Source organism: Ixodes scapularis, unplaced genomic scaffold, assembly GCF_016920785.2.
Source record: "Ixodes scapularis isolate PalLabHiFi unplaced genomic scaffold, ASM1692078v2 PGA_scaffold7__128_contigs__length_106722199, whole genome shotgun sequence".
Classification (NCBI taxonomy): Eukaryota; Metazoa; Arthropoda; class Arachnida; order Ixodida; family Ixodidae; genus Ixodes; species Ixodes scapularis.
This window is the reverse complement of record NW_024609882.1, coordinates 25,967,116-25,983,822: the sequence shown is the minus strand read 5'-3', so window position 1 is coordinate 25,983,822 and position 16,707 is coordinate 25,967,116. Positions and strand designations below refer to the sequence as shown.

The window sequence follows — 16,707 nt, the reverse complement described above, 5'->3', positions numbered from 1 at the left end:
GTAAGTCAAATTCCATTTCTTTCTAAAAATTATGTGCCGTCTTGTAGCTGCGGCTTCAATCATCCCAGGTCACTATGTTTTTGCATGCCGTCCAAACCTATATTCTACAAGCGTTCTTCGTCATCGTTCGGCATCAACTCGGGTCCAAGTGTATTGGACACGAGAGCTGCGTCGGCATTCGGCGTACGTACGTTCGGGTCGAGTCACAGTCGTTGTTGTTTGAGGAGGTTTAGTAAATGTCCCATTATAGATGCAATGGCTATGCTAGCGAGGCTGTTTTTCTATATGGAAGAGGCAACTAAATCAAGACGTGCAAATCTAGGTGACGTCGAGACGCTTTTTTTTATGCTAGCGAGGCTGTTTTTCTATATGAAAAGGCAACTAAATCAAGACGTGCAGATCTAGGTGACGTCGAGACAATTTTTTCCTTTTTACTTAGAAATTAATTAAAATAGAGATAACGATCATCAACGCATGTGTTTCGATCGTTTTCGACGTTTTTGCCGTGAGCTAACGAACCATGACATCTAGCCTTAATTTTTTAGCAAGCCCAACCTTTAGATGCCATTCAGTTAGGTTGCCGGCTTAAGAAGTTTCTAGTTGTAACCTTGCTTGAAACTCGGACTGATTCACGAGCAGCCAAAGAACAAACTTCTCCGGCGGTCCGGGAATTTCTGGGGATCCAGTCTTTTCTTCCAAATGTTTCCGCGCCTACGGTTTTTATTGTCTTTGTTTGCGTATTTTTTAATTAATATTTACACGTTTTATGTTTTTATCTTGTGAATTCCGGCGAACTTGGATTTTCCGGAAGTGTGCTAGATCCGTTTCTATCCTACGCTACATATTTCTGGTACTAACCTGGCCAGACTTTTTTTTTTTTTTTTGCTTTTTGTTTGAATGGCTGAGGCAACTAACGTTCCTCATTTCAACAAAATAATTTTGTTTTCACCTTAAGTTCCGAAGCCGCGGGTGTTCGAGTTGATCGGATTAATCGAGAACCATCAAAGACGCACCAACATGGTGTTCGTTTTTTGTTATTTTTTTGTTATATTATCACCGAACCAATTATGTAAAAGAAAGCCCAGTGCCTTTTGCCGCTTTTGACGTTGTTTAGTTTAGTCCATCACCTTGCAGCGTCGGCTGCGTTTGGATTCAGGGTAAAATTAACTATATTTCCTGCTGTCTATAGGTGCTTGCAACAAACATTTACACTAGCTTGATCATGCTGACAAAGACTCAGGGATACAAAAAGATGTTGAGACATACACATCAGGTGTATGGTTGCGCCAGCCCCGCGCAAATCAGTTACATCCCCCTCACCGAGAGAGCATGCGCAACACACACACACATCTCATGTGTATGGTACCTCAACATATTTTGTGTCCCCGATCTTTGTCAGCTTGATCACGCTAGTGTAAATTATCGACTTTATCAACAAACTGTTAGCTATCCCCCCGCACCTACTCTGCTCAACACAGCAGAATAATAAAAAAAAAAAAACTGCTTAGCTTAGTTCGTATAGTATCTGGCTGAGAATGAATTGGTCCCATGTCTTATCCCGACGGGGCCATTCTTGTATTCGTGTTTTAAAAAGACCCCCATGGGGCCTATGTGTTTTATATTTTGACTTACGTTTCACGGTCCAGTGTTGCAGCCAAACGTGGTGGTCGAGTGCGCCTTTTTTTTTCGTGAAAATACAGCGTATAAAATCAGCGGAAGGAGAACGCGTGCGGCGTGGTTGGCAGCGAGTCCAGAAGGGCAACTGTATACGGGGTAGGGCTCGCAAGCCCTGGATCGACCTCTGCACTTCCTCAATTATGCACAAAGAAAGCGAGAGAAAAAGAAAAACGCGAATGACTAGAAGGAGACAAGAATAACGCTACCTAACAATGGTTATAATTGAAAGCAAAAAAGAAAGACGAAGGGCATCCTTGAAGGCCTTTAATTAAAACCTAAGTTGCTACTTTGCGCTTCTGCTGTCACCTTCTACTTATCCTCGTGCTCATTCTGCTTTCTGCGTCTTTAAACTTTTTAACTTTATTGTTTCCCTTCAGTGGAGACGGGGAGAAAGAAAAAAAATCAGGCTGCTGTCATTTGACTACGTTTCTCGTCCCCACCCGCAACAGAGAAAAAATAGTATACAGAGTACTGGAAATTAAAAGAACACTCACACAGGAAATGTAGGACAAAATAGTCCCGGTCAAAATGGTCCCGGACAGAATGGTCCCGGACAAAAAGGTCCCGGACAAAATGGTCCCAAGTGTTAACACGGACAAAATGGTCCCAGGTGAATTTATCAATACTTAGAGAGGTCTTAATAGGACAAAATGGTTTGGTACTTTGAAATTTATTTAGAAACACGTTCAAGGATAATATTAAAGTTTTCATTATAATCATTTCAAACAAATTTTAATCCTTTGTTTGTGTGCGATAGAGTGCGTCGATAGTATAAAGACGTTGGGAGTAATATTTTCTTGTCACATGTCCTGGAATAATCATGTTGCCTGTATTCATAAAAAGCTATGCAAAGTTGTCGGAATACTGAATAAATTCAGGCACATACTTCCGGTAAATATTAAAAAACTAATTTACAATGCTCTGTTTTACCCTGTGCTCTGCTACTCCCACCTGGTATGGGGTTCGACTACAAAGGGCAACATTAACAAATTACGCCTATTGCAGAAAAAGGCACTCAGGATAATCGAAAATGTTCCGCGTGACTATCATTCCCTTCCTCTTTTTGAAAAACATAAAGTCATTGATATAACCAATTTGTATGCACATAGACTGATAGCTAATTATCAACGATCCGTAAGAGAAAATAATGTCATTTCTTTAGATCTTGGTAATCTAGAAGCAAACGAGTCTGTATATCCATCGCGACGTAGGCCCCCCTGGCGTATTCCCTTTTCAAGGACAAATTTCGGTCTACAAAGATATCGCCACCAGTTACCACTTTTATTAAACACCCTGTTTTCCCATGATATTGAAATACACTCCGTTAGCCATTATTCCATTCAAGAAGCTTTATAATAAGTAACCACCACTTTTTTGTATACTGTTGATTGCGAAGTTGAATTCTTTATGTTTTTCTCGTGTTTATCCTCTGTATACGTTTATGCCTATGTATGTGTGCGCATATCCATTCTTTTTTGTCGGTGTGTGCCGGTGCCGCTCTTACCTTGTTCTGGGGCGCTGGGACTCGTCAAGCTGCAGACCTGCAGCTTTTTTTCCAGCGCCCCTGTCACAAATGTACCGTTTGTGGCAAAAATAAACGAATTTGAATTTGAATGTAGCTCCATTTCTCAAAGATTCTTGATTTCTACCGATATATTCCACGTGTGTAATAAATATCTTTCTATCGCCAGAACCTTTTTTTCAAATTAGCGCTAGCGAGCTTCAAAACAATATACGGAATGAAAATTATTATCATACACGTACTACAGGTTCTTGACGTGGCTTTCTGAAATGAACCTGTCCTACCACCGTGTTCCGTTTTCCAGAAACAACATCGCTCTGTCTGAACAATGTATATTAAAGAAATCGAAAATTGATTCTGCAAGTATGAGCGTATTTATTACATGGACCACTTAAAGGGGTACGGAAACGAAATTTCAGCGCCGATCTTTCTGCATAAATACGGGCTAGGGACAGGCACCACCTCGGAAATATCAATATCGCGTTGTAAAACACAGGAGAACTAATTTTAAACTTAATTAAACGATTTCAAATTCTCATCTGGTGGATGGGGGAAGTTCTCGGGGCATCACTTGTGGCCAGAGCCAATATACGGCTCTGCTTGTGGTATAATAGCAGCGCCGTTCTGCGGCAATACGGCGTGCCGGCAGAATTCGCCTAGGCCTGAACGCGTTTGCAAAGCCTTGGCGGAGAAAGCCAAAGCGTAGTTGGCCACAGTGAACACGTTCTCGTTGCGGCTCTTTGCATGACACGACCCGAGCATGCTTCTGGCACGGCCGGTATTAGTTGCTGCCAGTCGCGAGCCGATGTTAAAAAATATATGTTTGAACTACGAGAGTGTCAGCAGGAGCCACGCAAATACCTGTTCACACTCGGAGCGGACACGCGCGTTTGATCGAAATGCTGGATTCGCTCTGTTAGACCGCGTTTCGGTAAGCGTTTCTGGACCGATCATTTACGATTGCAGCTTGATACTGACATGACACTCGGCAAAGAAAGGTTGGACCGACATCGCGTAGCTCCCACGAATTGCTATAGCTCGACAGTGACGTAGCGAGAATAAAAATGGCATACTAATAACAAAGTGTACATACCGTGTTGCGGAGGTAATCCGTATGGCGTTTATTTGAGCTCTATATCACACAAAACAAGGAGATAGAATCAATGAGAGTCCCTTTTCGACGACAGCATTCGTCACCGCTGTCTCGGAAAACAAGGAGATCGAGATGACAAGGGGAAAAGATTGACCTCTGAAATTTGGTTCAGGGATTAAACTATTCATCCGGGAAGGGTCCACAAGGGTCACGCGGGCATATTCCATTCAGCAGGCCAGCCGGTCATAGGCAGACGGTCTTGGCCAAGGACCGCCGGAGCAACGGTGCGCCGAGTCGGTGTTGCTGCTAGGCCTACTACATTCTGCCGAGCTCGCTTGGTCGGTAGAATAGTGTCCGTTGCACGACCAACTATAGAGTTGGTCGTGGTCCGTTGTAGCTCTTCTCGGGTGTTCGTGGATCCTGCGTTCTTGATCGTCGTGGTCTGTTTCAAGTACTCCTTTTTTTCTTGCTGGTTGAAGTCGGGACGCGCGAGAAGAGCACGTAGAAAAATAAATGTCCGTTGGTCGTTGCTACCAAGTAACTGAGCGACGCTGTCGGCCATGTTGATTTGATCGTAAAAAGTGTGTAAGACAGCTGCGGCGGAGCTGTCGTAGGATTCTGTCGTAACCTGCGCAAAAGTTACGACAATTTCGTTTCGAGAATACGGGTTTTCTCTCAAATTTGTCGTACGCACTTTTTTCGTCGTAAGTTCGCTTTGAGAATCCGGCCTCAGAGCTGGTTTTGTCAGTGGTGCCGTGGTTGCCAACTTGCCGTGGTGCAGCGTGCGTGCAGCCCTTGCACATCTCAAACGGCCACGTTGTCACAGGTCGTAAATCGTCGACGCGCCACCAAGTGGCAACGCTCGTAACCACAACATCCACGCCGTATAGCCTTTCCCGTCTGGCACAAGTGACGTCACGAATGCGCCCAATATCCCAAGACGCATCGCGCTCTCGGATGGCTGATTTTTGAGCGCGCGCCCAATCGGGCCCCTCAGGGTGAAAAATATAGCCATCCGTTCAAAATACAAACGCGCGATTATGATTTACGGATATCATTGATCATATTAAACCTATTTCTGACCATAATAGGTGTTTTTCAAGTTTCGCTTCAGTATCCCTTTAAGAGACAAGAAGTCGACGCTGTTGAAGCGGAGGCCTAATATAAAAATGTATTGATATGACCCACACCTCTCAAAAAGTCGTTTAAGGGACGGAGCCCCTGCACGTACGGTGTGCACAAGTTACAAGCCGCTGCTGCATCTCTTTGTAGATTCTTCTTGTCCTCTTCCTTGGTGGATGTCTGACAATTTCCTATGTCATAACCGTAGTGACAGAGGATTGTTGAGACTGCAGGGCGGTCGATCGCCCTCCAAATGGTGGGATGGCAGTGCCCAACCATACTTGAAAAGTTCCTGTTCCAGGCTTCCGCAAGGTTGTTAGTCCTGTGGTCGCCGGTCATCGTTGCAACGTGCACGTTCCAAATCCTCTGAGGAAATTTAGGTGCACACCTTGGGAGTCTCACCGTTCCATTCCTCGTGAGAACTCTGAGAAACGTACTGCTGACTTAGGTACTGTCGAAGTTCGTATCGAGGAAATCTCCCGCTTCTGGAGGAGCTGTGTTCTGCAAAAACTGAATGTCACGTGCGATGGTGTCCAAAGGGAGGAATGCCAGTCCATTTATTATGCCAACAAACAGGCGAAAGACGTCGCTCTCCTTATAAGGGGACACTAGAGACAGCTCTTGAATTTTTCACCATGTGCTTTGGCGAAAATGAAACTAGCATCCTCTTATGGTGACGTCTTCTCCGAACACAGCACGTGCAGAGTTCATAGCAGGAGTCTCGAAATCGGTGATGACAAGACCTGGATTTGGTGATGTTCCGGTAATGACTTCCGCAGCTGCGACCACGGCGTTCAGTAGTTCCTCGTATGGAAAAAAAAAAAGAAGCGCAAAAAATGAGGGCCTACAAGGGGGGATACAGAGCCCTGTTTACTATTCGACTATGCCTACGATGTGTCTCTGTATCCCCCGTGCTTGTTCCAAGTTTTTTTCGTGCCGTTTTTCATTGGACATAAGTATTGATTTATTGCACATTGGCACAGCCACTTGACTGCAATTTAGTTAAAATAAAAAAGGATTAGAGTTGTGTTTCACGATTATTTCCAAAACCATTTTTAAGTCTAATATCCATCAAGAGTAGAAAATATAAAAACCTGCGAACAGCAAATAAATAATACCACGCTGGGACCATTTTGTCCAGGTTGGCAGTTGGGATCATTTTGTCCGGGACCATTTTGTCCGGGACCGTTTAGTGCGGGACCATTTTGACCGGGACCATTTTGACCGGATCCCCCCACACAGAGATTGGAAGCGGACTGGCTGACATGGCAAGAGAACCCTCACATACAGCACTCCCCACGGTAGCAATCTGGCAAACATAACATAAAAAGAAAACGATACAGGGCACACATATCACTTGCACCGACGACCATCTCAAGTAAAATTAACCTAGGCTAGTTCTAGAGAAACAGAACCAAAATATTTTTTCTTGACGTACTCAAGAAATATATGTCACATATGTTCATGCTTTTCAAAACATTTGGAAGCAAAAAACGATTCATTTGAGGGTCATAATTTGTCTTGGAGCGTGACGTTGACCAAATGTCAACATAACGACTTGGGTAGGTAGACACCTTCAATTTCATATCAACAATGGATAAAAAAAAAAGAAACAAGTTGATTTTGTTTGACAGATATTGGTGTGTAGGATCTTTATAAGTGTTGTGTTCTGTGATCAACACTATTTTAGGAGTTTTGAATAATTAGTTGCACGTGAGTATAACGTTCAACACTACACATAACACGATTAAAGGGACCATGAAATGACCTTTTTAATTTGCCAGATACATTTTACACTAAACCGTCAATGTTCACGGAATGCCGAACAGGCATCCGTTTTCGTCTCGGTTTATTAACTTTTACACAAAAAATTAACGTAATATCGACTTTTTCTTTCTCTCCAACTGACCGCAAAACAAGCTGCGGCGTAATTTTGACGGTCGTGACGTACCCTGTTTCCGGAACCGGAAGTTCTCTCGGCAGTAGTATGGTGCCCAGAGCGCGTCTCCGACTAATGTGTTTAGCGTCCTATCCCGCCCATACATCAAAAGTGTTTTCAAAGTGGCAACAAATGACGTCACAGAAGCTTTAGTGTCATGCTGTTGCATGTCGCGATCCTGGCGGTTAGTCGTAGAAATGCTGGCAAAAACCACAGGCGAACGCGAGTGTCGCTGTCGTCACGGCGTTCCAGGCGTCCCAACTTCCGGCTGTTTTAGCTTCCGTGGACTGCCGCATTGGAGAGCGACCTGCAGCAGAACAGGCGTTTGCCACATTCACCACAGCGATTGGGACGCAGCCAGGTTCGCGATCGGCGACAACATGACACTTCTATGACGTCATCAGGCGGAAATCGAGGGACCACTTTTTTGGACCCGGTAAGCACACCAGTCGGAGACGCGTTCGAGGCACCTTAGCAGTAGGAGAATGGGAGCGTTAGCCGTGTGCCGGTAGGCTTTACTGCGCTGATGGCGCTGATGTCACCGATGTATTTTCTTAATCGGCGCTTTTCATCGCTGCGATAGCCATGGACACATCGCAGCTGAACGAGATTCAATTAGATATGTTGCGCTACAGCGACAGCACGGGACTAGTCCCGTATACGCCGGTGTGCCTGTTGGGAAGTGCGGCGAGTCTTCCGGTGAAGACTTCAGAAGTTAACCCAATTGTCGATGTTGGTAAAAGGCGGCCCGTGTCAGTCGTTTGCAAAGCGACGTAGATAGAGACAAATGGCCGCGGCATTTTTCGCGGCCTCGGAGATGCAGGAGCGAGCCGACGTTAAAAAAAGATACGTTTGAACTACGAGAGTGTCAGCAAGAGCCACGTAAATACCTGTTCACACTCGGGGCGGACGCGCGCGTTTGATGGAAGTGCTGTATTCGCGCTGTTGGTAAGCGCTTCGGGACCGATCTTTTACGATTGCAGCTCGATACTGACGCGACACTCGGCAAAGGAAGGTTGGACCGGCATTGCACGTAGCTCCCACGAACTGTTATAGCTCGACAGTGACGTGCAGTCGTGCCAGAATAAAAATGGCATACTAAAAACAAAGTGTACATACCGCGTTACGAAGGTAATCCATACGGCGTTTATTCGAGCTCTATATCATACAAAACAAGAAGATAGAATTGACGAGAGTCCCTTTTCGACGACAGTGTTCGTCAACACTGCCTCGGAAAACACCCCTTAATCCCTTTAATCTAAAATTGAGGTCAGCGATCAAAATACGGGAAGGGTCCAGAAGGGTCGCGCGGGCATATTCCATTCAGCACGCCAGCCGGTCGTGGGCAGACGGTTTTGGCCAAGTACCGTCGAAGCAACGCTGCGCCGGAGTCGGAGTGCCTGCTAGGCCTATCTGCCGAGCTCGCTTGGTCGCGGGTCGGTGAATTCGTGGCCTTTCTGGCTTTTCTCGGGTGTTTGTGGATCCAGCGTTCTTGTTCGTCGTGGTCTGTTTCAAGTAGGGATGCCGCGAACTTTTTTCGAATCGAAGTTTCGATGATCGATTCAAGCGGTTCAAAAGGTTCGAAAGATTTCGAATTTTCGAACTTTCCATATTAAGAAATTCGACGGAAGTCGAATTTCCGAACTTATTAAACTAAGAAGTTCGACGCTTTTCGAATTTTCGAACTTATTACGCTGCAAAATTCGATGCTTGTCGAACTTTCGAGCTTGAAAGACTAAAAAATTCGATGATTTTCAAACTTTCGACCTTCTTGCACTAAAAAGTTCGAAGCTTTTCGAACTTTCGACGTTCCTATGCTAAGAAATTCGATAATTTTCGAACTTTCGAACTTATTCATCTAAAGAATTCGAAAATTGTCGAACTCTCGATTCCTGAAAAGTCAAAAGTTCGACGAACTTCGAATTTTTAGGATAAAAGTTCGAAGTTCGTTGAACTTCGAAAGACCGGCGGGCGCTTTCATTTTGATTCAAGCAGTGAGGTACATTCGTAATTTTTTTTTGCAATTTTACATGGGGTGCCGCATTCCTTGCGAAAGACAATGCCGTTTATTTCAATCATCTGGCATGCTTTGTTTTAGAAAAAATAGATTCCCGAAGGAAGCAAGGAAGGAGGACGGGATTTTGATAATTGTCGTTTGTGCCATATATTTGAAGCGCGCTATAGCCGAAGCTATTTATGGTAGAGATGTTAAACTTTTGAAGAATTATCTATATATAGCCTAGGTGAGTGTCGTTTTAAGATTATTGTTATTCAAGACGAGTTTCGAATAAATATCCAAACATGTACCTACGAACAATTATGCCCTAAACTTGGTAATTTTTTTCGCCTACATTGTTTGGGTATCGCATTTAAATTAACACCAGAGACAGTACATATCATTACCATCTGCAGAATATAAAATAATGTATTTATTGTTTTTTTCACGTTGAGGAAAATATTAACTCATGGGGGAAGATTTCTAAAATTGTTCAAATTCAGCGCGTCAAAAAAAAAATATATTTTTTTTTTCATTTTGCGTTTTTGGGACATGTTTCTTTTGGCCTGTACACATTTTGGTATTAGAAACTTGTTTCATAGTTCTGGGCCTCTGAATATGCAAGAATACAACATTTCCGGCGGGTCCTTGATCGCGCGTCCCGACTTGAAACAGCAAGAAAAAAGTAAAAAGTACTTGAAACAGACCACGACAAACAAGAACGCTGGATCCACAAACACCTGAGAAAAGCTACAACGGTTACGAATCCACCGACCCCGACCAAGCGAGCTCGGCCAATATAGGCCTAGCAGGCACTCCGACTCGGCGCAGCGTTGCTTCAATGGTACTTGGCAAAGACCGTCTGCCCATGACCGGCTGGCGTGCTGAATGGAATATGCCCGCGCGACCCTCGTGGACCCTTCCCGTATTAAACAGGGTGAAACGAGGAGACGCCAGGCTCTTTAAATCGACCGGAAAATTCGGTTTCTTAACCTATCGCGCTACGACTTTGTGCAGCGTTGCCCACAGATGGTGCATTTTGTTTTGTAAAATTTGCATAGAGCGAGCTTACCTGAGGAAAAAGTAAAGAAAGAAAAAGGCTTGGCTCCTATGGAAACGCAGCGACGCCACCGGTCTTAGAACAACACTGCACCGTTTCGCACATTGAACACCGTTTCGCACATTGAACACCACGACTGAGGCCTGTCCGGCCTCAGTCGTGGTGTTCAGTGCTTCATACTTCACTGCACTTGAAAGCAAAAAAATTGGGTATGATAGGCGTGCAAGTTCGGCGGAACCGAGGAGGCCATTTGGAACTGATCTGCACGCAGAACTGACCGATTACACCTTCGATGAGAGCACGCTCTTTACTGAACCGCACAATAAAAGATGACAAGAGTATCTCGTCCGGCGAACATTCCAGTCAACTCACGCCTGTGCGTAGCTTCCCGTGCTTTTCTAGAGATTTGGTTAAATTCCTCGAGCACGACACCAGCTGCCAACTGTTTAATAGCAGTACATGGTAAAACCCGCGACGGAACCGAAAAGGACAACCGCGATACTTTTTATCTGCCTCGAGTTTTAGTAGGTGCCTACCAAGGTTGCCTGTACTCTTTGGCATGTTTGTTTTTTGCGAGTTTAGGCGAAGTGAGCCACACGCCTGTTTTGACCGGTTCAAATTTGAATAAATGGTAACCAACGCACAAAGAAAACAAGTTTCAAGTAGTTTTTGAGATTTTTGAAGTGACTTTTACTATTGAACGGCTGCATGTACTTGAATGTTCAATTCAAGAGTTTATAAGACGTGACTACCCCATGCTTCTCACTCGCCAACAGGGTGGTAACGCTCAATGGCTCGAGCCCAGTGGGTAGTTAAGTAAGCCTGTGGGGTAGTTACAGCCGTCAAAACGCATAATTACTAGGGGGGGTGCTCACTTTTTCTTAGAGTGTAGGAGTTCACCATGGTGCATACTACCGCCTACCACCCCTCGGCTAACGGCATGGTAGAAAGACTACACCGACAACTCAAGGCAGCAATTACGGCACGAGACGGGCGACTCAACTGGGTCGATCACCTACCATTCGTCCTCCTCGGCGTTCGATCCGCGCTCAAACTAGACCTCGGATGCACCGCAGCGGAACTCGTCTATGGCTCGACACTTAGACTTCCTGGTGAATGTTTCAACAGCAACAAACATTCCCAAACTGTCCCATCCCAAACGTACTTAGACAACCTGCGAGAGCTCATCCGAGAGCTTCAACCGTTACTATCTCGATTGCCTGATTCTCAGAAAGTTTTCGTCAGCCAGGAGATCCAAACATGCACATATGTTTTCATCCGCAAAGAAGGCAGCAAGAAAAGTCTGACTCCGCCCTATGATGGACCTTTCAAGGTGCTCAAACGCACCGAAAAAACCATGGGTCTAGACGTCAACGGACATACAGAAACCATAGCGATGGGCAGATTCAAGCCTGCATTTCAAGAATTCAAGGGCCAGTCTCCATCCACGGAACACCTACTGTCTCTGCGAGCCACAAGAAAGCGCGTCGCATGGGACACATAGCTCCATATAGCTTTTCTTGTACTTTTAATGTCAGAACCGAATCTAATCAATATTTTTTTCCCTTTTTTGTTTTTGCCAGCATGCGATCTATTAGTTTTTCTTCTCCTACGATCCATGCTACCAGGGGGGGGGGGGGGGGGGGGGAGCCCTGTAGGAGCCCGCAACAATGGCCGCAACACGGAGCTCGGCTCACGAGCTCCGTGACGCGGGTCACGCGAAAATAAAAACGTGCGGCAGTCGGAGGACGAACACCAATCGATTCGGTCGTGTTCTTTTCCCCATAAAAGCGTTTCCTTTCCGCGTGTTTCTGGGTTTCAGCTTCCTGGTGGAGCGTATCTTCGCGCCAGCGGTCCCGCCCTTCCACGGCCGAGGCGCGCAACTAACCTGCGCTGCGACTTATTCTTAGTATGACGGAGGCTAACCCAGGAATCAAAGTTTAATCTTGCAATGTTATTCGAACAGTGCAGAAAGTATGGCGCACGCCGGCGACTGTTATTCGAACAGTCGCCGGCGTGCGCCATACTTTCTTCCCTCATACGAGTAAAGGCTCATTTCTCACTGCCGCAAAGTTCTTACGTTAAGTTACGGAAGATTACGCTGAAGTCACCGGGACCTCTGTGCCTCATATTAAGCGAGGCTGCCAGTTCAAGGAGAAAGCATGACAAGCGATATTTGAGACACGAATGTTTCAGTGAGTTATACGTCACGTGACTTGACGTAACAAAATGGGGCAGTGTGAATGAGCCTTTACACTCTCAAGAAAAAAGGGTGTCGAAAGGTGTATGGTTACACCTTTTGTCCCATATAATACACCCCAAAATTTCAATTCGACGTACAGCGCCCTACAGCCGAACAGACGGCCCGAAATTTTACGAGGGGCTTGTTAGCCGTGTTGTACAACATTTTAAATAGCTAAAGTACGCATCAAAGACCACATAAAGAAAACACCGAGTTCTTACAGTAGGGCCAAGAAAACCGCAATTATTTGTTTGTTGTCAGTAAAACGTACATTAGCTATTTTAATAAGTTGTGCCACACGGCTATCAAGCCCCTCGTAAAATTTCGGGCCGTCTGTTCGTCTGTAGGACGCTGTACGTCGAATGGAAGTTTTGGGGTGTATTATATCGGACAAAGGGTTAACGATACACCTTTTGACACCCTTTTTTCTTGAGAGTGTAGGCGAGGTGGTAGCTTGCGTCCTTTGATCACGGGCGGCAGGACCGCTGGTGCAAAAATGGGAAACCGAAACCTAAAAACGCGTCCACATGAAATGTATTTTTAGAATGCCGTAAGAGGCAGTACATACCGTATATCTTTCTAATATAAGGTGACTTAGTTGTTTTCGATGATTTCCGGAAAGTTTATAATTGAAACCATATTACTAATTAAAAGTTAATTATAAAAAAATAGTTAACAAACTAATGATATATCGCTATGCTTCGGACCAACCAAGACGCAAAAAAAAAAAATCAAAGTAAGACAAATACATAACCGTGTAAATTGTATACAAATTATTTCAACTTTTAGATGCAATGTCTTCAACTTCTGCGCGATGACTGAGGAAGTGCAGCGCGACGGCAATGAGCAGAACCTAACATACCGTACGCACCACTACGAAGCGCTGACCCGCGTTCGAATATCATCATACTGGCTGATCTCAGCGACAAACATCAATATCACAATCCCCCACAACTATGTCAGCAGAAGAGATTGAAAATAACAGTCCTCGTCTTTCCTTTAAAATTATAGCACCTGGTTTAGTAACGTTACGTGCAGAGTATAGACAAACGCACTGCTTAAAAAAAAGGTGGACATTTTCCACACCAGGTATCGGTGCTGCGCATGCAGCACCGACACCTGGTGTGGGCAAGCCCCGCAGCTGCGGAATGACAACAGCAACGCCACCGCTGTAGCATGACGTCAGCGGCACATATTGGTCCATCCGCGTGTGGCGGCCTCTTCTGTGTGTTTCCGCAAAAGCATATCAATAATACAAATTTTGATGGTCCTTTTAAAGCCATTTTATTCTTGACTCACTAACTTTTGTTTCTCTGCCTCCTACTCTTCAAAAAAAAAAAAAAGTAAACGTTAATTTAGTTTCAAACTAGATTATTATAGGCTGCTCATGTTCATCTTCATTGTTAATGCCCCTATACGCTTGATAAAACAACAACAAAACAATCAAGAAGTGAACATTGGTGAAGGGCAGCCCTTTTTTATCACACAGAAAGAGCTGCAGTTCTTTACAATATATAAACGGACATACGTACCGGTTTAATATCCAGAAGATATGACATAGAAAGTCAAAGAAACAACGACATTTATTTCCGTAGTTGCACTGAGCATCAGGAGGACATGGCTACTGTACATTGAAGAACTCTTGTGGAAATTCGGAAAATAACGCCCCTTGACTAGCACATGGATGTCTGTGGATTATTTTAATCCATTGCAAACTAAAGTTATTCCAGTACTCTACGTTGACGGGACCAGGGGATGCATACAGTACTTTCACTTATACATGGCAAGAGGAATGATGCATCAAAGGTCAATTGTTTCTACACATCAGGGGACGTCTCTGCGACGTAATGCCATTAACAAGCGGACCGTGCGTTTCCACAAGCTAAAAAAAAAAGCGCGTGCGGGCATGATAGTTCAATAAATACCGAAATTGTACTATACTCTGTCTCATCCTACGATGGACTAAAGGCCAAAGCCACGGGCCGCCATGTCCAATCATGTTCCGCGATATGACACGCTTAACATCGATTAGGGGTGGACGAATAATGCTCGAATCCAAAAGCGCCGCATCATTTCTATAGCTTCGACGCTGCAAAGAGCTTACATCTCGTGACTTTCTTTGCGATGTAAAATTGTTGAGTCACTCAGTGCTCTTCGATTCGAACCACTGTCCACCCGTCCCCTCATCAGTGATCCGAGACGCGGGCGCCGATACGTGCATCGAGGCGAAATACCGCACAATTTCTAAGTGGCTTCTGATTGGATCTGGCGGTCCGTAGCTTTTGCCTTTAGTCCATCGTAAGGTGAGACGAAGCATAAATAGCTTTTTACGCATCTTTGTACAATGGCAAAACCAGCACTTACTGCTGCCTGCTGTTCCCATTTATTAAATAACCTAGCATGCAATGCTTACAACCACCGCTCTTTCTCATTCGTATTTACGAGGTTGCATTTTCCCGTTCTCGTTCTTTGTGTACGATACGTTTTCACTGGCTGAGTTTTGCCGAGGCTTAATGTAGCTGTGGTAGTAGAAGTTAAGGAACATCCCCAGTACAAGAAGAGCTTGCGCGACAGCGAATGGTACGAGCTTTTTAGGGAAGCCACAGTCATAGAAAAGTGGAATACACATGTGAATGATGAAGACAATGAACTGCCAGATCTGCAGTGTGGTTAGGTAGCGCTTCCACCAGAGGTACTGACGGACCTCGGGTCCGAAGGTGGACAAAAAGTAATAGGAGTACATAATCACGTGTACAAAAGTGTTGATGCAAAGTCCCAGGGCGGGCTGTCCTTCTGGGGCGACGAGGACCCAGAACCAGGCGTTGAAGACCACAAGGATGTGATGAATGACGTGCAAGTTGGAAACCTGGTTGAACTTTTTGCGGAGGACGAAAAAGACGGTGTCCAGGAAGTCGGCGTAGCGCACGATGACGTACCACCATCCGGCCTTGTAAAGTACGGCCATCTGGCTGTCCATCTTGCCGGTGATTCCCTGGCAGAACAGGCTGTAGCGGCCACCCGGTGCGTACGTGAATTTGAGCAGGAGGTAGAGAAACCTGGCGTTGAGAACGACCATGCCCAGGTTGTACATGCGTATGATGGTCGGAATCTTGAAGGCGTCCCTGGTCTTCATCCATCTTGGACCAGCGATCTTAACGAAATACAAATAGACAAAAATCAAAGGAAACACGAAAGCCGGGCTCAGCACAATGCCATAGTCCCGTGTCCTGGGGTCTCCGTTTTCCTTTAGGTCGTTTAGGTATCGCACCGAGTTCAGAACGATGGACATTCCCGGTGTCTTGTAGTAGGTTTCCAACCAATGAGGAATCTGTAAACAAATAGAATAAATGTTAGTGGTAAATTTTCAGGCTTTTCTTCCTGATACATTCTTACGCAGTCGGCAGCGGTACTTGAAGGGCTAACCTTTTTTGTACCTTCTCTTTGGACACGCTACGATTGCGGAAAGCGATTACACAATGGGAGTGTAGCAGACCGCGTTTCTACGGCTCGAGGGGTTTCACAAATGCATTACACTCCGCAAAAAATCACAGAACATCGTTATACACTCTACAATCAGTTAACCATTGGTTTTAAGAGTCTCTCTTTTCCTACAAGTCAACATTCATTATCAATTTGGATAAAAAATTCAGCTCTAAATTGAGCAAAAGAAGCTTGAAATGTTGTTGTGGTAGCACTCTTGTGCGCACGCTCTGATGCCATGTGTACAGCTAACGCCAAAAAGTCACCAGAAACGTGGGCAACGCTTTGAAATTTCTCCCATAGTTATTTTACGTGTACATTCATTCTTAAGTTAATATTCAGTAACGCAACATTTTCTTCTGAAAATACAGGAGAGTTATAAGATGTGCCACCGTAAATATAAGAAAAAGCTAAATTATTAAGTACCACTGAGTCTCGTAAGGTACTCTGCGAATATGAGATGCGATAGAACGCAATAACGTACCTGTGTCCTCCCACGGGCGGAAGGCAGATGGAGAAGTGTGATCTCAAGCGGCGCCAAACACCAACTGAGCTACCGATCCGTGTCGCTGTCGG

At 44.9% G+C, this 16,707-nt stretch overlaps 1 protein-coding gene across 1 annotated transcript; it reads right to left on the bottom strand.

The window, feature by feature from the left end:
• Positions 1-15,038: 15,038 nt before the first annotated feature.
• LOC120836780 (elongation of very long chain fatty acids protein 4) lies at positions 15,039-15,940 on the bottom strand. Its single transcript, XM_040205830.3, has one exon. The coding sequence runs from the start codon at positions 15,938-15,940 to the stop codon at positions 15,080-15,082; it is 861 nt and encodes a 286-aa protein (XP_040061764.1). The 3' UTR covers positions 15,039-15,079.
• Between the last annotated feature and the right edge of the window lie 767 nt (positions 15,941-16,707).